Here is a 23,912-nt window from a genome sequence, read left to right on the forward strand (position 1 = left end):
ATTTTGGTTCTAGTCCTAAAAGAATTGCCGAGAATGCAGAATTTCAAAAATTGTGTGGCGTTAAAATTAATAAAATCCTGCATGCTTCGCAAACTCGGTGGCTATCGGTACATAGTGTGGTTTGTAGAATTTTAGAGCAATTATCAGCACTACAGTTATTTTTTACCGACTGTGTAGCAATGATTATGATCTATTATCTGCAGAAAACATTTTACAGAAACTTAACGATCCTTGTACAAAGTTATTTTTGCAGTTCCTTAAGTTTAGTTTACCATTTTTTAATACTATTAATAAAGAAATGCAATCAGAATCTCCAAAATTGTACAATTTATATAACAGGATTACAAGCGTGCTTAAATATATTTTTGATTGTTTTATTAAAAGGGAATATTTAAATAAAACTCAAATCGAAAATGTTGAAGACGAAGATCCTTCGAACTACAGTTCATTCAAATTCGACGTGCATTAAAAGTAAACAAAACCGGGCTATGCTACGTAAGACTCCATAGGCGTGCGGTTTTGCTTTCATATTTCCTATTTCCTATCAAATTAATAAAACAGTATGTACAATTAAATATTTGCTTACTATGAACAACGAAGATAAAATATACAATGTTAGTATTATTTTCAAGGAAATTCAAAATTAGCTTCCCTACTGTAAAATAAAAAGAAACTTATGGTTTGACAAAAATAATAAAGCAGTAATTGCAACGTTGTTTTGACACTTAAACAATCGAAATATCAAATACACTTATTTTTTAAAGTAAATTGTGTGTTAGTTCGCATCAAAAGTAGTAACTTGTTATTATGTTTTCAGTTTTTATTTGAAAAGCAATAAAACTCACGTGATCCAGATTACAAATGTTACCAGAAATTGAAATCCCATTTTACATAAATTTCGTAAATTTGAATACAGATATACCTTAACTTAAAATGTTTTCATAAACGAAAATTTTGTATTAAAAAAAAATAAGGTATTGCACTTGGAGCAGTGCCGCCAGAAGCGGCACTTCTGTTTTAATAATTTAATACGAAAGCAAAATCGTATGCCAAATTTTGATTTATTGACTAAGAAGGCTTCTGGCTGAGTACAAAATAAACAACTGATTAAATCCTATCACGCGATATAGAAAATGAAAGGGAAGTATATAACGAATATATTAAGATAGAAAATCAATTACATATCTTAATAGATTCGTTATATCGTCCCTTTTCATTTGCTATGTCGCATGTGAGAATTCGATCAGTTGTTTATTTTGTAGTCAACCAGAGGCCTTCTTGAAGTCAATAAATCAAAATTTGTCTTATAGTAAATTTATTTTCATCCAAAGTGCCCTATGATTTCTCGTATGTAACTATACGTCCATTAATAACGAACATGCTGTGTAGTGACCTTTTAGTAGTCGTCTTGTTTGTTTTGTCTATCGTGTTGGATTATCTTATGGTAGATAATATTAATTAATGGTGTGGACTGTAAATTATCTTTTGTGTGGGTAAATAGAATTATTTATTAACTTTTTGTACAAACTAATTATTAAAACATGTGAATTTGTGAATTACTAGAAAAACGTGGCGTCTTCTTGGAAATTACTTGATTAATGTCAAATTGTCAATTGCCGACTTGATCCCGTCAGATTGAGTGATCTTGAACATAAAACGCACAGACATATGACAGGCTCTATGTTGCCGCACTAAACTAATTTTCTAAAAATGTCCTAACATACTACCGGCGTTGAAGTATGCTTCAAAATATAGTAGGAAAAAGTAAATATCAAAGCAAAAAAACTTAGTCCCGAGATAAAACACTGCGACACTATTAATCTTCTATTGGCAGTGGAAACAAATGTCGTGTAGATCTGGTGATGAGTCCATTGGAAGTTTTGATTTCAGCTACTCGATTTTCTCCAACTTTACCAGGAAATAATTTAATTATTCTTCCCATAATCCATCTGCATGGAGGTAGATTGGTATCACGGATGATAACTAAGGATCCGGGTACAATGTTGTTGGTAGAACTGTGGTGCCATTTATAGGATTGGTGTAGCTGGCTGATATATTCTTTGGAAAAGCGGTTCCAAAATCTCTGATGTAGCTGTTGAACATGTTGGAATCTGCTTAGTCGATTCACTGGGATAGGTAAGAGATTTGGTTCAGGAATGGAGACTAAAGGACGTAATGTCAAAAAGTGGGAAGGAGTTATTGGTTCCAAGTCAGATGGATCTTCTGATTTGGCAAACAATGGTCTCGAATTTAAAATACATTTAATTTGGGTAAGCAAGGTGAGAAATTCCTCATATGTCAAATTTATATTCTTAAGCGTTCTTTTCATATGAAACTTCATTTGTTTCACTGCTGATTCCCATAAACCCCCAAAATTTGGGCTATAAGGTGGGGAAAAATGCCAAATTATATTTTTTGTTAAAGCAAAATCATTAATTTTATTTTGGTTTTTATATAAAAAGGTTTTGATAAACTTTAACTCTTTACTAGCAGCTCTAAAGGTTGAACCATTGTCAGAGTAAACATTGGTAGGAATTCCTCTTCGTGATAAAAATCTCTTGAAACATGCAAGAAAACATTCAGTTGTCATATCAGTGAGTAATTCCAAGTGTACAGCTTTTGTTACAAAGCAAACATATACACAAACATAACATTTTAAAATTTTACTTCCACGACCCTTTTTTTCTTTTAGTGGAAATGGACCTCCATAATCAAGTCCTACATTTTCAAAAGGATAGGCAGGAATAATGCGTTCATTGGGTAAAGGTCCCATTTTTACACAATTGTGAGGAGGTTTCACACGAAAACATTTAACACATTATCTTACAATTTGCTTTACTAATACCTTGCCAGAAATAGGCCAATATTGTTGTCTAATTAATGACAATAGAAGTTGTGGTCCAGGATGCAAATTACTGACATGGTAGTGTGTACAAATTAACTTGGTTAATGCATGAAATTTCGGCAATAGGATTGGTGTTTTTACATTTTCTGGCAATGTTGAATGCATAAGTCTACCACCTACTTTAATTAAGCCTTTATCTAATATGGGAGACAAATGAAGCAATCTGGATTTTTTGCTCAATGGTTTATCATTTAACAAACCATAAAATTTCATCATGAAAGGATTCTGCCTGCACAAGTTTGATCAATAGCAGAAATGAATCATTGGTTTCATGCACAGTTAAAAGTAAGCTTGGGGCTTTTGTCTTATTTTTAATATTTCTAATAAAACGCATTACATATGAAAAAACTCTTTTCATTTTATGCAAATTGGAAAATCTGGTAATAAAATTAGTAATCCAGCTGTTCTGAACAGTGGAATGAAGTGATACTTGAACAGATCGTTTAAGCTCTGGTAATTCAATTACTTCATCAGTTGAATCATTAGGCCACAAATCAGGATGCTGTCTTAAAAACTGCGGTCCCTGGAACCAAAGTTGTGATTCAAGAAAGGATTCAGGAAAGATTCCACGACTAGCTATATCTGCGGCATTTTCCTTTGTATTGACATAATGCCAACTATCACTACTGGTGAGTGATTGTATTTTTGTTACCCTGTTGGCAACGAATACTTGTAACTGGCTAGGTTCCAGTTTTAGCCAACTTAATACAATTTTTGAGTCAGACCACATGTATATCGGCATATTTAGAATTGATAAAGATTTGGTGACCTTGTCAATTAATTGGGACCCTAACAAAGCTGAACACAATTCAAGTTTAGGTATTATTATTGATTTGATAGGAGCGACCTTTGTTTTTGAACACAGAATGTGAGAATGGTATTTGCTTTCTGGATCTATGCTGCATACATAAATACAACTTGCATAAGCATGCATTGAAGCATCACAAAAGCAATGAATGCTTGTAATTTTATGACCTGATCCAAGTACTGGTCTTGGAACGTGTAATTTATTTAGACATGGTAGTTGATTATACAGTTTGGTCCAACTGTTATTTAATTCTGGAGGGATTATTTCATCCCATGGTTTTTTAAGTCGAAATAGGTTTTGAATTATTAGTTTAGCAATTAATATGACTGGACTTAACAGACCTAAAGGATCATAAATTTTGGAAATAATAGATAATATTTGGCGTTTAGTAAATAAATGATTGGAATTTTCAGTAAGAGAAATTTTGAAGCAAAGAATATCTTGTTGACTCATCCATTGGATTCCAAGAGTTTCAAAACTATCAGAATCTCCTATGTTAATAACATTGTTGGAAATATCATTACAATTAATATTAAGAATGGTTTCAGGATTATTGGAAATCCATTTTCTCAAAATAAATTTTCCAGACTCTAAAATTTTAAAAATATCATTACATCTCATTTGTAACTCTTGTAAATTGTTTGATCCTGTCAACAGATCATCTACATAAAAGTCTTCTAATATGGATTTTGCAGCTAAAGGAAACTGAGATTCATGTTCAAAGGCTAACTGACGCATGCATCTCATTGCCAAGAATGGAGCTGATTTTTGGCCATAGGTTACAGTAGTTAATTGATACACATCAATATTATCTGTTGGATTGTCTCTCCAGACAATTTGTTGTAGTGGTCTATTTTCTTCATGTACAATTACTTGTCGATACATTTTTGACACGTCTGCAGACACCACATATGTGTACTGCCGAAATCTAATGAGGATGTCAAAAATATCATTTTGGATTTTTGGCCCTGTATACTGTAGGTCATTAAGAGACCATCCAGATGTAGTGGAACATGAACCATCATAAACTACTCTTAGTTTTGTGGTAAGACTGGTTTCTTTTAGGACTCCATGGTGAGGTAAAAAATATGATTTTCTAGAAGGATGTAAGCTAACAGTGGGGTTAACTTTAACCATATGTCCTAGTTCTTGATATTCCTTAATGAATTGTTTATACAAATCATTAAGTTCCTTATTTCTCGAAAATCTTTTTTCTAGTAACAAAAAACTGCTAATTGCTGTATCTAAGGATTCTCCTAATAATTCAGGTGAAAACTTAAATGGAAGCTGAACAATAAAGTGTCCATTTTCTGATCGAGTGGTAGTGGTTTCAAATATTTGCTCACAGCAAATATCATCTTTTGATGGTGGTATGGGATCTTGGATTGAATCAATTTCCCAAAATAGTTTTAACTGCTCATCTTCGGCTATAGTTCTAGTGAAATGACACACTGCATGAGTTGTCTCATAGGGGACAGCTCCGTTTACTATCCAACCCAATTTAGTATTTTGTAAACTTGGCAAACCTTTTCCTAGGTTGATTTTTCCATCACAAAGGAGGTCCCAAAATAGATGGGCACCAATAATAGCATCAATGCTACCAGATTCATTAAACAAAAGATCAGATAATTGAATATTGCATGGGATATTAAAGTTTTTAATATCAAAACTGGTTGAAGGAATTTGATTTGAAATAGCTGGCACAGCATAAAATATGGATGAAATACTAAAATTATTAACTCTGGAACATATTGTAATTTGACATTTTTTGGTAATACTTGATACTGTTTGATTTATACCACTAACGGCTAGGAGTAGGAATCATGGACATATTTAATTTTTTACAAAAACTTTCTTTTATTAAGTTTGTTGGAGCACCACTATCTAAAATTGCTCTACATGGAATTAATTCATGATTATTGGATTTAACATTAAAAACCACTGTTGATAAAAGAACTTGGGTATGTTTAATATTCATTGTTTGTGCAGAAAACTGATGGGTTACCGTTGGTGGCAACTCATCACTTTGTACACAGTTAACTGATGATGAATCTAATGGAGATTTTAAAGCAGTGTCAGTTGAATGTTGCTGACTATTTTCAAAATGTATTAATGAGTTATGTTTGGAATTACATTTTATACATGGTCTTAAAGTACATTCAGCAGCTTTATGTCCAGGTCTCAAACAATTATGACACAACTTTAAATTATTGACTTTAGACAATCTATTTTTTGTATCTAATTTTAGGAATTCAATACATGAATATATTAAATGGTTACCTTTACACAAAACGCAAGACTTTCTTTCTGCAACATTAACTTGGAAAACTCTTTTTTGATATTCACCTCGACTATCACGGTTTGCATGTTTATAATTAAAACCAGAATTATTACTATAATTGTTATTAGGTTTTTGACTACTTTGGTCTTGAATTTCTTCCAAAGTGTCTACTTTTACTTTTAGAAAATTAAAAAATTCAGTTAAAGTAGGAAGCTCTTCTTTAATATGACATTTCTTCCATTCTCTATAACTTTGTTTATCTAATTATTGGAAATAATATAAATCAATAAAAGGTCAGTTAAACTACTTTTTGTAATTTGTAAACTGTCAATGGATGACATGCTATCTGAGACACTATCTAATAAATGCCTCAAATGTTTAGGTGATTCTTTTTGGATAGAATCTAAATTGAAAATGGCTTTAATATGTTTATTGACTAATAATTTTTTATTATCATACCGCATACAAAGTGCATCCCATGCAGTCTGATAATAATTTCCTGAGAATTCAATTTTATCAACAATACGTTTGGCATATCCATCCACAGATTGTCTCAAGAGCTGAAATTTATGAATATTTGGAAGTGTGGTATTTGAATGAACTATACTAGTAAATGTGGCTTTGAATTCCAACCACTGCTCAAAATCACCTTTAAAAACAGGTATTTTCATTTTTGGCATCAAGAGATGATTTAATGAGTCTACATGTGGTGTAGAACTAGGAGGCAATGTATTAATTATTGTATTAGTGTTAATGTAATCTTTTAAAAAACTAATTGCTTTAAAATACCTATTTTCAAAAGCATCTCTTTTATCAACTTGTTCTTGTAGTTTATCTTCACTGGTAGCAATCTCAATTTGTAGTTGGATCTGATCAAATTCAACTAACAAATTGCTACCAGAGTCATGTCTTAACTGAACTTCTGATATTTCAGGTTTGCTAGATGGTGTAGCATTTTTTAATACATTTACAAAGTTCTCTAAACTTGTTAGTTTGGCTTTATAAGAACCTCTGATTCTTATATTGTTGGCTAAGCTACTCATTTTTAAGATTTATGGCAATCTTTCAAAAACAACACTTCAGAATAATAATTAGATATACCTTGCTAGAATACTAATACTAGCTGATTGATAATCTATGGCGTTATACAATCAAAATATGGAAAAATCTGTTTATGGTAATTTAAATTCAAATACACTGTTTGATCAAATCTTAAAGATAATAGAAATGGAACAAACTCACATGTACTGATGGATTTGGATCCTCTAAATGGTAAATGGGACTGTCTTCGACCTCTGAACAGCCTCTAGTTATAACTATGGATTCTATTTTACTCACACTATCCGGTTAGAAGTGACCAAAATATGTTGGATTATCTTATGGTAGATAATATTAATTAATGGTGTGGACTGTAAATTATCTTTTGTCTGAGTAAATAGAATTATTTATTAACTTTTTGTACAAACTAATTATTAAAACATGTGAATTTGTGAATTACTAGAAAAACGTGGCGTCTTCTTGGAAATTACTTGATTAATGTCAAATTGTCAATTGCCGACTTGATCCCGTCAGATTGTGTGATCTTGAACATAAAACGCATAGACATATGACAGGCTCTATGTTGCCGCACTAAACTAATTTTCTAAAAATGTCCTAACAATCGTAATATAATCTTTATCCCCTTACCTTTCATTTTCTATGCTGAATGTTAGCATTCAATCAGTTGTTTATTTTGAACTCAGCCAGAGGCCTTCCTTGATTCAATAAATCAAAATTTGTCTTATAGTAAATCTATTTTCATCCATAGCGTCCTATGATATCTCGTATGTAACTATACGTCCATTAATAACGAAGATGCTGTGTAGTGCCGTTTTGGTAGTCATCTTGTTTGTTTTGTCTATCTTAATATAATCGTTATCCCCTCCCCTTTCATTTTCTATGTCGCATGTTAGGATTCAATCAGTTGTTTATTTTGAACTCAACCAGAGGCCTTCCTTAAGTCAATAAATCAAGTCTATAGTAAATTTATTTTCATTCATAGTGCCTTATGATATCTCGTACGTAACTATACGTTCTATATAATCAAGATCCTGTGTAGTGCCCTTCTGGTAGTCGCCATGTTTTTTTCTATCTTAATATATTCGCTATATCCTCCCCGTTTAATAAATATCGACAACCGAGTTGAAGAAAGCGGATATTCAAAAGTGGCTGTGATCAAAAGTTTTGACAATTCAGTTCTAAAAGTCGAGCTTTTGACTATCGTGAATAAACAAAAAGAATACACTATTGTAAGCATATTGTAAATGAAATGGGCAAAGAAAAAAGAAGGTATTCACAGGCACTCGAGGTAGATTCTGAGTAAAATATTACCTAAGTTACACTTTGAGTTTTTTGTTTTATTTATTAGTCAGATATGTTGAATGTTTTTATTTTTGACAAGATTTTTCTGACCTCTGCATAGGTTTTTGCTTTGAAATTTCGTTTTCCTTAAACCAACGAATAGAGTGCCATTAAGAGCTCAGTTCACGAATGGCAACTCCGTTTCAACCTTAAATATAACGTTTAATTTTAAAACATTTTTACACATTTAATGTAATTGTATTTTAATTCCGTGCATTACAATAACGGATTGACATTATTATGTTGTTGGAAAACCTCATTCTCACATGTTTATTCAGTTATTTTCAGTTCTGTTATTCCTGTGAACAGAAAATTTATATGAATAAATTCAAGTACGTAAATCCAGCACGCTCTAGGTAAGACATTAAAGACCCAGATAGCAGTGGCCCAACTAAATTAAATTAAATCCTTCCGCGTACAATGACTATAAATCATACGGTCGGCCGCAACTTATGCTACGATGTCTACTTCATATTTTCATATGTATTTCATAATATAGGAAAATATAGGTTTATACATTGTTAAAATCATGATGTGGGAGTGCCCTCGTAACATTGATACTGTTGACGGTTTATTTATACTTACTGCAGCTCTATCTTGTATTTAGTGTAGAAATGGTTAGAAAGGTTTTCGAAGCCCCGCCCATTGTGACGTCAGAGATGAGGTAGTCCATTAATAAACACAACTGACCGTTTCCACTAAACAGACTCTAGTTTAAAAAACTCGGGACTGGAAAAACAATACGAACTGTTTCAAAACACGCCAGTCTTTAAAAAGTTTGTGAAAAGTTGCTATTTTGTTTTATTGGACACGAGTTTGTGTTTTGTTTTTATTTTGTCCGTTTGGTGGGAAACCGCCATTAGATATTACATTTAATTTTAATTCAATTTTTACATATTTAATTTAATTTTATCTTTGTTATTCTTCTGATCATAAAATATAAATAATAACATTTATTATAAATATAAATGAATAAATTCAAGCACTATAATTCCCTGACGCACGCCCTGGCTAAAATATTATCACTAGAACAACAGTGGTCCAACTAAGTTATAGCAATTCTTCCGCGTACAAGGACTACTAAATGATATGGTATGCTGTTAATACTTGAGTTTCGTATACGATGTCTATTTATATAGTTTATGAGGTGGATATTATGTACGTTTATACATTGTAAATCGTGATTTGGGAGTGCTCCTCGTAATATTCATAATGTTGATAACGTGTCTTGGTTTGTTTATTGCTACTGCATCTTTAAGTTAAATTTGGTTTATTTACCTATCGAAGAAATTTATTTTGGTGCCAATGTGACAAGATCTTTGTTACAGTTGAATTTAACAAGTGACCAAATAACTTTTTTTAGATTAAGGTGCTTAAATTTTTATAAAGAAGCATGTAGCCAAATAGTTCGAAGATTTCCACTTAAAGAAAATGTAATTAAATTATTCAATTTTATTGATCCAAGCATAGTGAAAGGTGGCAAAATAAGCTCCATTACTCAAGTTGCATTTTTATTTTCCAATTTAATAAAGGACAATGATTTACAAGCATTAGACAGTGAATGGCGGTTACTGAGAAACACTGACGAAATTCAATCTTTCCCAGATGATGCTATATTTTGGCAACAAGTCAAAAACCTTAAATTGGGTGACAATTCCGAGTTGTTTAATATCGTAAGTTCGTTTGCTTTCCATATATTATCTTTGCCACACTCCTCGGCTAATGTCGAACGAATATTCTCGGCTATAAATTTAATAAAAACAAAGCAGAGAAACAAATTAAGTACAGAAAGTATATCAGGCTTGTTACATACTACAAAATTAATAGGTAATAATTACTATTATACTTTCCCTATCGAAAAACAAATGTTATCCTACATGAATAAACATAATTTATTTAATTCTTTATCATCAACTGAAAACTAGATTAGTTTGTAATTTTTTTTATAATTGTTTAACTTTTTTTGTAACGTAATTTTAACTGTTCTATACCTTTTTTATTAAATAAATATTATTTTTTAAATTTGCCGCCGTTTTTTTAAATCTTCCTATCTTTACCGATTTTTTTTTTTGTATCAATCTACCGATTTCAGAAATTATAAGTTGGCAACGCCCAGGCGTCTATGCACCCATATCAATCGTGTTTGATAACCCATCCAGGTAGCCTCGCTATGGAGGAAAGCGTAATAAGTGCTGTGTATAAAAGAAGGGCAATTTGGGACCCAGCAGACCCACTACGGAAAAATTCTAAAATATTTACTACATTGTGGAAAAAGGCAGCCCTCTAAGTCGGATCAGATAGTAAGTACACTTAAGTATTAAAAAAAACTATTACTTTTTTATTTATTAAAATACTTAAATTTCCGCTCTTCGGTTAGCACTTTTGGTACCTATAAAGTTTATTTTCACTTTCTTTTTACTGTAAAACAATTCTTTATGAAAATTATTTTAAGCAACACGGGAGAAAAAGGAGCAAATTACAATGTAAATATATTAAGACTCGTAAATTTATCACTTTATTAGTAAACAGTATAAACATAAAAAACACATTAATTTGCACTGTTGTTACGAATGATATTCTGAGGTAGAGCATAATCTGCCTGCCATTCGACTGCCAACACCATTAAAATAATCGCAGAATGTGTTTCTTGTTTTCAATGCAGTGGTTGCGAACATGTGATGAATGGAATTATGCTGTTCTTCATTTGTATTCGATATTATTTCTCATTGGAAAGGCATGTTCGAATCAGTTTTTCCAAGTGTTAGGATAAAGTTATGCAAAACACAAATAGCTTTCACCATTCGCACGGCATTCTCCATATTCGCCTCAATGCTTTTATGTAATAGTCTCCACTTAGCAGTCATAATTCCAAATGCACATTCAACATTGATTACATACTTCCGATGCAGTTGGGAAAATTCCATTTCTCGTAGAACTTTTCAGATACAGATTGCCACATTTCTTTGTTGGGAGTTTGAATGTAAACGGGTTGCAAGATATCCCATAACACTGTACATGCTTCATGAATAATCTCAGCTACAGTTGTCTTGCCCGTTTTAAAACGTAATGCAAGAGAATTCAATGACTCCCCAGTAGCTAAAAACCTGAAACTGAAGAGAAAACTGTTACAACTCAAACTTTATGTCCAACTATGTAATAATAACTATGTACTCATCATTCAATCTTCGCTTATCCACTGCTGGACATAGATCTCCCTCATAATTTTCCATCTATTTCGATCTTGTGCCTCTTGCATCCAATTCCTATGACAACGTTTTAGAGCATCAGTCCAACGTGTTGGTGGACGACCTCTGCTTCGGTAGGCATCATCTCTTGGTCTCCATTCCAGTATCCGCTTTGTCCATCTATTATCTGTCATTCGAGCCACGTGACATGACCAGTTCCATTTCAGTGTTGCTACTCTCTCTACTGCATCAGCCACTCCTATTCTTTGTCGTAGCTGGCGATTTGGGATCTTGTCTCGTAGTGAAACGCCCAACATAGCACGCTCCATCGCCCTTTGACACACACGGATCTTTTGAAGTGTTCTCCTTGTCATGGTCAACCGCACCGTAAGTTAACACTGGCAAAACACACTGATTTAAGTTTAATCAGTGTGTTTTAAACTATGTACTAGAATCGTCCAAATCGTGAGGTTTGATTTTTTCATCATCTTAAATCATTATATTAATAATATCGTCCTGTTTTAGGTAAAACTCACATGGTACTGACCAGCCTTAGAAAAGTCACCTGGGGCTCTAACCCTTCTAATTGCTTAGATAATTTATGGTACAATTCACTAAGTGCATTATTGTGAATTAGTGCATTTTTCCTTACAATCTGGGGTGCAATATTGTGAATTTCGGTTTGAGGGTAAAACTCAATAAAATTTATTATTGCACTTAGTGAACTTTTCCTTACAACCTGGAGTGCTGCATCGGTATCTTTTAAACAATACATACATTAGAAAACACAATTGAGTATTATTTGTGTACATTATCTATTCAAAATACTATTTTATTTATACTTTGCAGTTGCATTAAAAAAAAATCCAAAATTCAAGTCACGTCAATTTAAAAACAGTTTGTACCTTCAAGTCGATTTTTCTCCATTTTCTGAAAAGTGTAGTTATAGAGTTTTACCTCTAATAAGACGATACAGTATAATTCCTCTTAACCGGCTTCGTATTAACCGGTCGACGGATTAACCGGCCTGTTTACAATAGTCGAACGCCAAGAAATTCAATAACGATTTTATTAAAATTAATTTGATACGTCCTTGTATTGTTTAAAAATTACTTCGCAAAGAAAGAAAAATCCCCGAACATTTCGTCACCTGAATGCAGAACTATTATATGTCCAAATTTTTCAAAATTGCGTTTTTAACATCATTTGATAGCTTGTAGCCACCTTTATTGCATGCAGAAGTATTGTAAGTCCAAGCGTCACGGTTCTCCCACCATCTTCCATTCTCTATTGCGGTGTAATAGTTCGCAGCGGGTCAGTTGTCAGTTGAGAGCAGAGCAATAGTTTTGTTCTGTATTTATTTGTGGTTCTGTTCTTTGACCATCAAAGAGATCTGCGATGTATTTTGCAGATATGTTTCCTACATTTTCTGGCTATATACCACTTCTGTTATCTGCTAGAGTTGAGAGTTTATTCTTTGTATTTGTGACTTCTTTTTATTTGCATTGAATGTGTCTTGTTTTCTTAGTAAATTCCCTAGTTCCTCACATATAATGTTCATCCATGCTTCTTTTGCTCTTTATATTGTACTTTATTTTGGTTTTTATAAAATCTTGTTATATCAGTTGTAGGATTTCTTTCATATTTGTTGCTAATTAGTATAGAATCAATCAGGTTTCTTTGATTATGTTGAGGTTCTTTCCATGTATATATATACATATATATATATATATATATATATATATATATATATATATATATATATATATATATATATATATATATATATATATATTGATACGATTAGGGTTTATAGAAAATAATTTCTGAAAAGCCTAAATGTCAACAAAATTATCAATTGAACATTAACGAATTCTCCAGAGTGCAGAGTGTGACCATTGTTTACAGTCGAACATTCTCGAAATAATGATTATGTCGGTGGATAGAACAGATATTTTTTTCGAGAACATCGATATCGAAGAAATAGAACAAATTGGAACATGATCTCTTACCAGATGGTTCTGGAATATCCAAAAGGATATAAATACCCGTGATTTGGATTCAAGATGGAAGTTTTTAGTTAGAAGTCAAGCAGTTTATTATGGAAGTTTTTAGTTAGAAGTCAAGCAGTTTATTATGGAAGTTTTTAGTTAGAAGTCAAGCAGTTTATTATGGAAGTTTTTTAGTCTGAAGTCAAGCAGTCAGAGAAGTTTTTAGTCAGGAGTCAGGCCAGTTCATTATGAGAGTTAGTAGACACATTTAGTTAGTGAATAGTGAAGTAAATTGTTCAGAATTTTCAAGAAGTCAGTCAGAAAAGTTTAGTAAGAAATATGAAAGTTAGTTGGAGTCAGTGAATCAGGTACAAATAGTCAAATTGTTTAATATAGTGAGTTAAATGAAGATTAAAAATTATGCATATAATTTAATGCACATTTATAATTATACACAAATAATTATTGAAGATAAAAAAAGGTATATTGGAAGAAATTAAATTATATTATGGTTGGAGATTAGTATAAATCAACTTATAATAATTGGATATTGGTATATTGAAAAGAAGAATAAATATAAATGCTGTTTGCTGGTTTGGTTGGTGGTGTATAAATGCTGGAGAAGAAAACTATATCTTAAATTGGTAGAAGCTGATAATTGGAAAAAGTAATTTCACAAAAAACAAGGATAACTGAAGTACGAAGACATTCTGTGGTGATTAGAATCTATATAGTAGAAAACAGTTCATTTAGGCATTCAGTGAAAGAATGGTACAAAATTTTGTTAATATAATTTAGTTAGTGTCATAACAATTTCAATTTTGAAGATAGTTTTGTTTAAATTTTAGATTGTCTATAGAATTTAATTAGTTTTATAAGAATATCAATTTAAAGATAGTTTATTTTAAATTTACATTGGCTAGGTTAGATATATATGTGTGTTTCATAATAGTTATAATAAAGATAATTTTAAAAAGTACTTACAAACTAATTCTTTGAGAACCGCGATAAAAACCCTATATTATTAAAAATACTCATTGCTCATCATTCAAACAAAAAACACATCATAACAATTTGGCACCCAACGCGGTGGCTCTCTATTTAAAAGAATTAGTTTGGGAAGATAAGTGCTCTCATATAATTAAATTAATTATCAGTAAAAAAAAAAAAAAAAAATTATAGATTTTATTTTTAATTATATTTGAACAAGTAAAGTCTCAAAATGTCTCAAGGAAAGAAAGGTACAAGAAGCAAAAAGAATGAAGAAGATGTGGAAGTAGAAACACAACCTATACAAGAGGAGAGTTTAGTTCAAGTTCCACAAGATACTGCAGAAATGAATCCAGAAAGAGAGGAAAATGTCAATATGGCAGCTTTGATGTCATTAATGATGCAGATGAACAAGACAATGGAAGAGAATACAAAAAAAATGGAAGAGAATACAAAAAAAATAGAAGAGAATTCAAAAGAAGTCAAAGAAGACATGAAAAAAATGGAACAGAAAATGGAAGAGAATACGAAGAAAATGGAAGAGAATACGAAAAAAATGGAAGAGAACACGAAAAAAATGGAAGAGAATTATAGAAAATTAGAAAAGAAAATAGAAGATAATAATAATAAAATTGTAAAGCAAATAGAAAAACAAATGGATAAAAAACTTGAAGCTGCAGAGAAAAAAGTAGCAAATGAAATAAAAATTATACGGAATGACTACAAGAAAAGGATAGAAAATGAGAGGACAGAAGTAAAGAGGATTATTCAAGATAATAAGATAGATATAGAACAGAAAATAGAGTTACAGAAATGTAACTTAGAAGTAAAAATTAACGAAGACAGGAGAAACACAGAAGAAAAATTAGACGATATACAACAAAATATCCAAATAAATAGTAATCAAATAAGAAATGTGTAACAGAGAATAGATGATATTTCACAAATGAGAGACATAGGGAGACCTTACTTAAATTTAACAAATGAGACTGGGATTAAATTCTCTGGTAATATAAAAAATTTGCATCCTAGAGTATACATAAATAGTTTAAAACATAAATTAAGATTGGTGAATAATATTAATGATATTAAAGATTATATTAGAATGACATTAAATGACAATGCAGCAACTTGGTTTGCTAGTATTGAGAATGATTTAGATAATTTTCAAACATTTGAAAATAAATTTTTAAATTATTATTGGGGTGAATTAGAGCAAGCCAAGTTTAGAGAAATTCTATATTTTGGAAAGTATAATCAAAATTTAAAATCAAATATGGTAGATTATGCATTGAAATTGATAACAGTTGCAAAATATTTAGAACCACCACTTAGAGAGGATGAAACAGTCTTAAATGTATCTAGACATTTTGATGCTGATGTTGTGCAAACCGTAACTGTACAAAATATTCAAACAATAGATAGTTTTATTAATTTTATTCAAAGAATACAAAGAGGCAATATGACAAGTAATAATAACAACAGAAAAAACAACAATAACTTTCAATATAATAAAAATGATAATCAACAATATAGACAATCATATAACAATAATACTAGGTATGGTAATAATTTACAAAATTTTAATAATAATAACAGTAATCAAATTAGACAAAATTGTAATAATAATACTAATTATAATAGACAACATTTTAATAACAGTACTAATAATAATAGACAAGATTTTAACAATAGAAAAAATACAGAGCGACCTAACTATAACAGACAGGTAAATTGTGTTCGAAGGAATAGAAGCTGCGAAGACAGGGAACGAAATAGTACAAGGCAAGAAAATGTGAGTAGAAGTCATAGTAGGGAAAGACATAGAACATCAGATCCAAGTGGTCAGATACAATCTGACAATTCTAATAATCAAAATTTTGTGCAGTAAACTTTCTGAATTACAAGTTAGGCCATTGCTATTATGAAAAACCTTCTGAATTTATTTCTTAAGATGAAGAGAAAATTATTGAATCTATTAATTTAATTTATATAAATGCTTTGGCCAAAAATAAAATGATTAAAATTATGATAGATACTGGTTCAGAAAGTACTTTAGTCTCGGAGAATTTTATTTTTAATACATTAAAATTATCAGATATAATAAAGATTCCAAAAATTAAAATTATTGGTGCAAATAATAAGAAGTTGGGTGAAATTGATAAACTAGCCAATTTTAAAATTAATATTCTTAATAAAGAAATTAATATGCAAGGATTTATTGTCAAGGATTTATGTGTTGATATATTAATGGGAAATGATGAATTGGAAAAGAAGAAAGTAAAGATAGATTTTGAAGAAAAAATGGTAACTTTGGAAGGGCAAATAATTAAATTTATGCAGAAAGATGAGGTGGAAGAAGGAATAAGAGTTGATAGGATATTATTAAAAGAAAATAGTGATGTTTATGAAGAAGAAATGTATTTTGATGATAGGGATATGTCCCAAAAGAATGTAAAGAATAATTATTGTAGTGAATATTTAAGGAATGGAAATTTTAAGCAGATGGATGCCTACGAGGCGGAGTGCGTAAAATTGGAAGCAAGGAATAATGAGTACATAATGAAGAATAATGTTATTTGTAAAGAAGAAGATATGATGAAAGTTTTAAATTGCCCTGAAGAATATAAATCAATAGTCATTTCCATATTGCAGCAACACAAGGGACTTGTCAATAAAGAAAATAGAATTGCACAAAATTATATCCATAGTATAAAAGTTAAAGAAGAAAAAGATTTTAAAACAAAATCATACCCAATACCATATAAATACAGAGAAGAAGTAAACAAAACAATTAATAATATGTTAGAAGATGGGATCATTGAGAAGGCAGACACACGTTTTATTAACCCCATAGTAGTAGTACGAAAAAGATCAGGTGAAATCAGGTTATGTTTGGATGCAAGGAATATTAACAAGATTACTGAAAAGCAATTTGAAGCACCAATGAGTATAGATGGAATATTAGGAAGAATTACAGGAATGTCATTTTTCACTAAAATCGATTTACAGCATAGTTTCTGGTTAATACCTCTAGAAAGAAAAAGTAGACAGTATACAGGATTTCAGATAGATGGAGTAGTATATCAATTCAAAGTAGTACCATTTGGACTTCAATCATCTTGCAGTGCTCTATGTAGATGTCTTCATGATATTTTGGATCAATATGAACATTTTGTAATTCACTACATTGATGATATATTAATTTTTTCTAAAACGGCTGAAGATCATGAGAAACACCTAAAAATTATAATAAATAGATTAGACAAAGTTGGACTAAAAATAAATCAAGAAAAATGTACATTTTTTCAAAAAGAAAATCAGCTTTATCATATCTAGGTTATAAACTTAACACTAAGGGAATCGAAATGGATCCAGAACGGACACAAGTCATTCAGGAATATAAAACACCACACAATTTAAGAACTTTAAGAGGATTTATTGGAATAATTAATTATTATAAAAGGATGATACCAGATCTAAGTATAAAAGAAATTCCATTACTTGAACTACTGAGAAAAGGTGTAAAATGGAGATGGGATCAGAGAAGAGAACTAGCATTCCAAGAAATTAAAAACATTTTTCTGTCAAATTTGAAAATATACTATCCTGACTACACACAGTCATTCATATTAAGAACAGATGCATCAATAGAGAGATTATCAGGGGTATTATTACAAATACATGATGGGGTCGAATACCCAATACAATTCATTTCAAGAATTACAAAGCCACATGAAAAGGGTTACTCAGTTTCAGAATTAGAACTAGCAAGTATAATACACTGTGTCACAAAATTAAGATTTTATTTGTTGGGTAATGAATTTACAATAGAAACAGATCACCAAGCTTTAACGTCTATATTAAATAACAAATATGGAAACAGTAGAATACATCGGTGGAGTCTAATACTTAGTGAATACTGCTTTGAAATCAAATACATTTCTGGAAAATCCAATATAGCGGCAGATGCTTTATCAAGGTTAGAAAATACATCACAAAAAGGGCAGCGAACAATAAAAATTGGATTAAATCAATTAGTAGAAAGTACTGGATTATATTCTAAAGAAGAAATTATAAGAGATCAGATCAATTTGAGTGAAAAACAAAAAGTCCTTAGGAAAGATGGGGTATATTATAAAATAATAAATGGCATAGAAGTATATGTAATAACTAGAACTTTAGCAAAGAAAATATTGAAAACTTTACATAACAATTATATGCATATTGGTTCAAGAAAGCTATGGATGCTATTTAGGGACAATTATTTTGCAAAGAATGACATAAGTATAGCAAAAGAAATTACTACCCAATGCCCAATACGTCAACTAAATAAAGAAAAGAATTTTAAAAACCAGAACACATATAAATCTAATGTGGTATATGAAAAACTAAATACAGTTTCCATGGATTTTATTTCAAATTTAGTTCTCAGTCCAACAGGAAAAAAGCATATACTAGTGATAGTTGATTTATATACAAAATTTATTAAACTATATCCCTGCTCCAGAACAAATGTTAAAACATTAAAATTATATATTAATCAATTTTTCGAAGAAATAGGACCATTTAGAAATTGCATAATAGATAATGCTACATATTTTAACAACCAAAAATTTCGGGCATTTTGTGAGAAAAAGGGAATCAACATTCATTTTACAAGTATCAGACATCCTCAGGCAAATCCTGCAGAAAGATATATTAAAGAAGTTATAAAATATTTAAGGATACTGTGCCAAAATCAACAAGAAACTTGGCAGCAACATATACCACAAGTAGAGTATTTTTTAAATAATACACATAATTTGAATACAGAGGAAGTACCAGAATATTTAATGTTTGGACATATAGGAAACAGAAAGTGGATTAGTGAATATAATCAGGATATGTTAGAACAAGTAATGCAGAAAGTGAATAACCGAATTAGGAGGAAAGCTGAAAAATATATCAGAAGACAAAATCGAAATATAAAAAAACCAATCACATTTCAAAAAGGAGACCTAGTGTTAATTCGTTCACTTAGAAAAAGTAATGTTAAAGAAAACCGTTGTAAGAAATTACAACCAATGTTTGAAGGTCCATATACAATTGAAAATCAGAATGGACTAAATAGTTATGTGTTAATAGATGCAGAGAACAGACTAAGAGGCATATTTCATATCAACGACATTTTTCAATATCATGAAGAGATTGAATAATGATTTCTATACCTTTAACACAAATATAATAACACTAATAACTTACTGATGTGTCCATTTTGTTCAATAGACTTGATTTGTTAAATGGTAGATGGTAGATTTCATTATTTTGAATCAATTTGACATCGTACTTGTTGAATTTTGTATATATGGAAATTAATTTGTACCCTAAAAATCATAATTTGGGGTTAGACACAAAATTGATACTATAATTGCTATAAAAATGTCTTTCTAATATAATAAAGTAAAAAAAAACTTACCAATTTATATTGATGAAAGTTATTTTGAATGGAAATAATTCCTAGATTTTGTCTATAAACAAACAGAACACCATATCGATTATATTTTTAATTAAGGTTATATTTTATTCTCTGATATCGCATCCATTGCCCCATTTGACATGACAGTTTGACCATAGAATAGCCGAACTGTGCTCCGTTGTTCTCTGCTTTGACATAGACAGCGAACAGGGATGTATTTAACACATTTTAAATAAAAAAAAAAAAAAAAAAAAAAAATTGAATTATTAATTTATTAAATTTAATAAGGTATGAGAAAATTAATATTTAAAAAAATAATAAGTAAATTATTTATTTTAAATATTATTTTGGGGTATTGATACGATTAGGGTTTATAGAAAATAATTTATAAGTTATATACTACATAATATTAGATATTTGGTTGTTTTAAATAAGTTATATACTAGAGAATTTTATAAAAGTTATTTATGTGAGGGCATTTTAAGAAATTAGCATATAATAATTGTAAAAAGTTGTATTTTAGTAGTTATGATTTTGTAGATATTTTTAAGTGAGCCATGTGCATAGGCAACCAAAAATACTCTCGAGTGATTGACAGCTAGAAATTAATCATAATTGGGAATATAAAGTGGGGTTATAATAATATATTGTTTGAATTGTATATTTTATTAAATTAGAGTGTTAGTTACTAATTTGAATGTTTATTCTGATCTGAAAAGCCTAAATGTCAACAAAATTATCAATGGAACATTAACGAATTCTCCAGAGTGCAGAGTGTGACCATTGTTTACAGTCGAACATTCTCGAAATAATGATTATGTCGGTGGATAGAACAGATATTTTTTTCGAGAACATCGATATCGAAGAAATAGAACAAATTGGAACATGATCTCTTACCAGATGGTTCTGGAATATCCAAAAGGATATAAATACCCGTGATTTGGATTCAAGATGGAAGTTTTTAGTTAGAAGTCAAGCAGTTTATTATGGAGGTTTTTAGTTAGAAGTCAAGCAGTTTATTATGGAAGTTTTTAGTTAGAAGTCAAGCAGTTTATTATGGAAGTTTTTTAGTCTGAAGTCAAGCAGTCAGAGAAGTTTTTAGTCAGGAGTCAGGCCAGTTCATTATGAGAGTTAGTAGACACATTTAGTTAGTGAATAGTGAAGTAAATTGTTCAGAATTTTCAAGAAGTCAGTCAGAAAAGTTTAGTAAGAAATATGAAAGTTAGATGGAGTCAGTGAATCAGGTACAAATAGTCAAATTGTTTAATATAGTGAGTTAAATGAAGATTAAAAATTATGCATATAATTTAATGCACATTTATAATTATACACAAATAATTATTGAAGATAAAAAAAGGTATATTGGAAGAAATTAAATTATATTATGGTTGGAGATTAGTATAAATCAACTTATAATAATTGGATATTGGTATATTGAAAAGAAGAATAAATATAAATGCTGTTTGCTGGTTTGGTTGGTGGTGTATAAATGCTGGAGAAGAAAACTATATCTTAAATTGGTAGAAGCTGATAATTGGAAAAAGTAATTTCACAAAAAACAAGGATAACTGAAGTACGAAGACATTCTGTGGTGATTAGAATCTATATAGTAGAAAACAGTTCATTTAGGCATTCAGTGAAAGAATGGTACAAAATTTTGTTAATATAATTTAGTTAGTGTCATAACAATTTCAATTTTGAAGATAGTTTTGTTTAAATTTTAGATTGTCTATAGAATTTAATTAGTTTTATAAGAACATCAATTTAAAGATAGTTTATTTTAAATTTACATTGGCTAGGTTAGATATATATGTGTGTTTCATAATAGTTATAATAAAGATAATTTTAAAAAGTACTTACAAACTAATTCTTTGAGAACCGCGATAAAAACCCTATATTATTAAAAATACTCATTGCTCATCATTCAAACAAAAAACACATCATAACAATATATATATATATATATATATATATATATATATATATATATATATATATATATATATATATATAGTTTTTATTAGTTTAAACCAAGTATTTGCAATCATTATTTTTTATTCCTGGCAAAATTAAGCCATTGTTTCTCTTTTGTATTTTTCATACTTAAGTATAATACCTTTAACACCATAAATTCAAATATAAATGTATACTTACTTTTGTTTTTTGTGTGGGTTGTAGATATGGGGTTAAATGAATATTTGATCATAAATGTTGAAACCCCAGAACCAGAGTGTTTTAACACTTTCGATGCCCCCTACTCCGATCGGAGTAGGGCGGCGCTTGACACATGTGCCGGCAACTCCGATCGGAGTAGTTGGCTTCACTTCGCTTTACGCGTCAGTAGATTATTGGCTTCGATCGTTAATGTATGTCTCTCGGTCTGGCATAGCTGAAAGGGATTCCGAGAAGTAATTTATCGGCTTGGTTTTTGATTTCAACATTTTAATGTTCTGTATTACCTGCCTAAAATTGTGTTATTTCAAGTGTTTTTTGTAGAACTTTTACACTTTTTATATTACGAAAATGAGTGGAGAAGACGGGGCTGGGCCTTCGAGAAGCAAACGCAAGTGCTCTCAGTGGCGTGCAAGGAACACAAAACCGTTAACTCAAGAAGAACTTGAATATGCAGTGAATACAAGTGATTATGAACTTTTCTCGTCAAATGAATCAGAATATGAACCATCTGAAGGTTTAGTATCTGATAGTGACGACGATGAAGAAGTCGAGCAGGCACAGCAGCCACCAGATAACAACTTACAAGGTACTAACCTCGCCCAAACAACTGTACCCACTTTAGGTCCAAATACCGGTTGGACAAGCAATTCTTAAAGTCCAAATGAAATAAAAATTTTCGATTTCACAAAAAAGCAGGAATTGTTAGTAACAAAACCCGGACAGAACCCAATTGATTTCTTCTTTTTACTGTTCGAAGAGAATTTTATGAATTTCATTATTCAAGAAACGAATAAAAATGCTGTTAACGTCTTATGTAAAAATTCGTCAGAAAAAGCTCGCATTACCGCATGGAAAGATTTAATCGTTGACGAATTTAAAACATTCATTGGACTTCTATTTGCTATGGGAATGGTCCCATTGTCCCGATTACAAGATTATTGGAAAACTACCGAGAGACTGTTCAACTTTCCTTTCTTTCGAGACCAAATGAGTAGAAATCGCTCCCTCTTGATTTTGAGATGTTTACATTTCTACTCCGAAAATGAGGATAAGAATGAACCTAACAGAGATGTTCTGAAGCAGATCAGACATGTCATTGATTATTTCAATAACAAAATGAAAAACATTTATTGTCCCGGGAAACAGCTTTCCTTAGACGAAAGCATGGTATTATGGAGAGGACGCTTAGGGTTCCGCCAATACATAAAAAACAAGCGGCACAAGTATGGGATCAAGCTATATATGTTGACAGAGCCGAATGGGACTGTTCTGCGGTTCCATGTGTACACAGGGGCGAATGATGCTGAACTCAGTGGTACCGGACATGCATCAAAGGTAGTTTTGAAACTTACGGAGGATATATTGGATAACGGCCATGTTCTGTACATGGATAACTTCTACAATAGCTTTTCCTTGGCAAAACAACTTCTTGATAGAAAAACATATTGTATGGGTACCTTGAGGTCCAACCTAAAAGAAAATCTACCAGAATTGTCAAAAAAGAAAATCAACGTGGGAAATGTGGAAAATGTGTCCGCATTCAGACAAGGTGTGCATATAGGCAAATGGAAGGACAAATGGGAAGTCATGTACATCACAAGACAATATGACAATGAACTTCAAATAACTACCAACAGAAGAGGAGTTGAAAAACAAAAACCGTTGTCAATAATTGAACACAACAAATATATGGCAGGCATTGACCACCAAGATCAGCTT

At 30.7% G+C, this 23,912-nt stretch overlaps 2 protein-coding genes across 2 annotated transcripts; both read right to left on the reverse strand.

Annotated features, from left to right (window-relative positions):
• Positions 1-1,816: 1,816 nt before the first annotated feature.
• Positions 1,817-2,341, reverse strand: LOC140451086 (uncharacterized). The gene has a single exon (XM_072544808.1). It carries the CDS (start codon positions 2,339-2,341, stop codon positions 1,817-1,819), a length of 525 nt encoding a protein of 174 aa, XP_072400909.1.
• A 751-nt stretch (positions 2,342-3,092) lies between these two features.
• LOC140451087 (uncharacterized) lies at positions 3,093-7,037 on the reverse strand. Its single transcript, XM_072544809.1, has 3 exons — positions 6,302-7,037; positions 5,520-6,254; positions 3,093-5,410 (listed from the first exon to the last, which is right to left on the reverse strand). Exons 1-3 carry the CDS (start codon positions 7,035-7,037, stop codon positions 3,093-3,095), a joined length of 3,789 nt encoding a protein of 1,262 aa, XP_072400910.1.
• Positions 7,038-23,912: the final 16,875 nt, after the last annotated feature.

Source organism: Diabrotica undecimpunctata, chromosome 9 (genome assembly GCF_040954645.1).
Source record: "Diabrotica undecimpunctata isolate CICGRU chromosome 9, icDiaUnde3, whole genome shotgun sequence".
Classification (NCBI taxonomy): Eukaryota; Metazoa; Arthropoda; class Insecta; order Coleoptera; family Chrysomelidae; genus Diabrotica; species Diabrotica undecimpunctata.

Coding starts and splice junctions, on each gene's coding strand:
- LOC140451086 (XM_072544808.1), bottom strand. CDS start 2,341: ATGAAGTTTCATATGAAAAGAACGCTTAAGAATATAAATTTGACATAT.
- LOC140451087 (XM_072544809.1), bottom strand. CDS start 7,037: ATGAGTAGCTTAGCCAACAATATAAGAATCAGAGGTTCTTATAAAGCC. Junction 6,255..6,301: donor CAGTTTACAAATTACAAAAA/GTAGTTTAACTG, acceptor TCCAATAATTAG/ATAAACAAAGTTATAGAGAA. Junction 5,411..5,519: donor CATGATTCCTACTCCTAGCC/GTTAGTGGTATA, acceptor ATGCTGTGCCAG/CTATTTCAAATCAAATTCCT.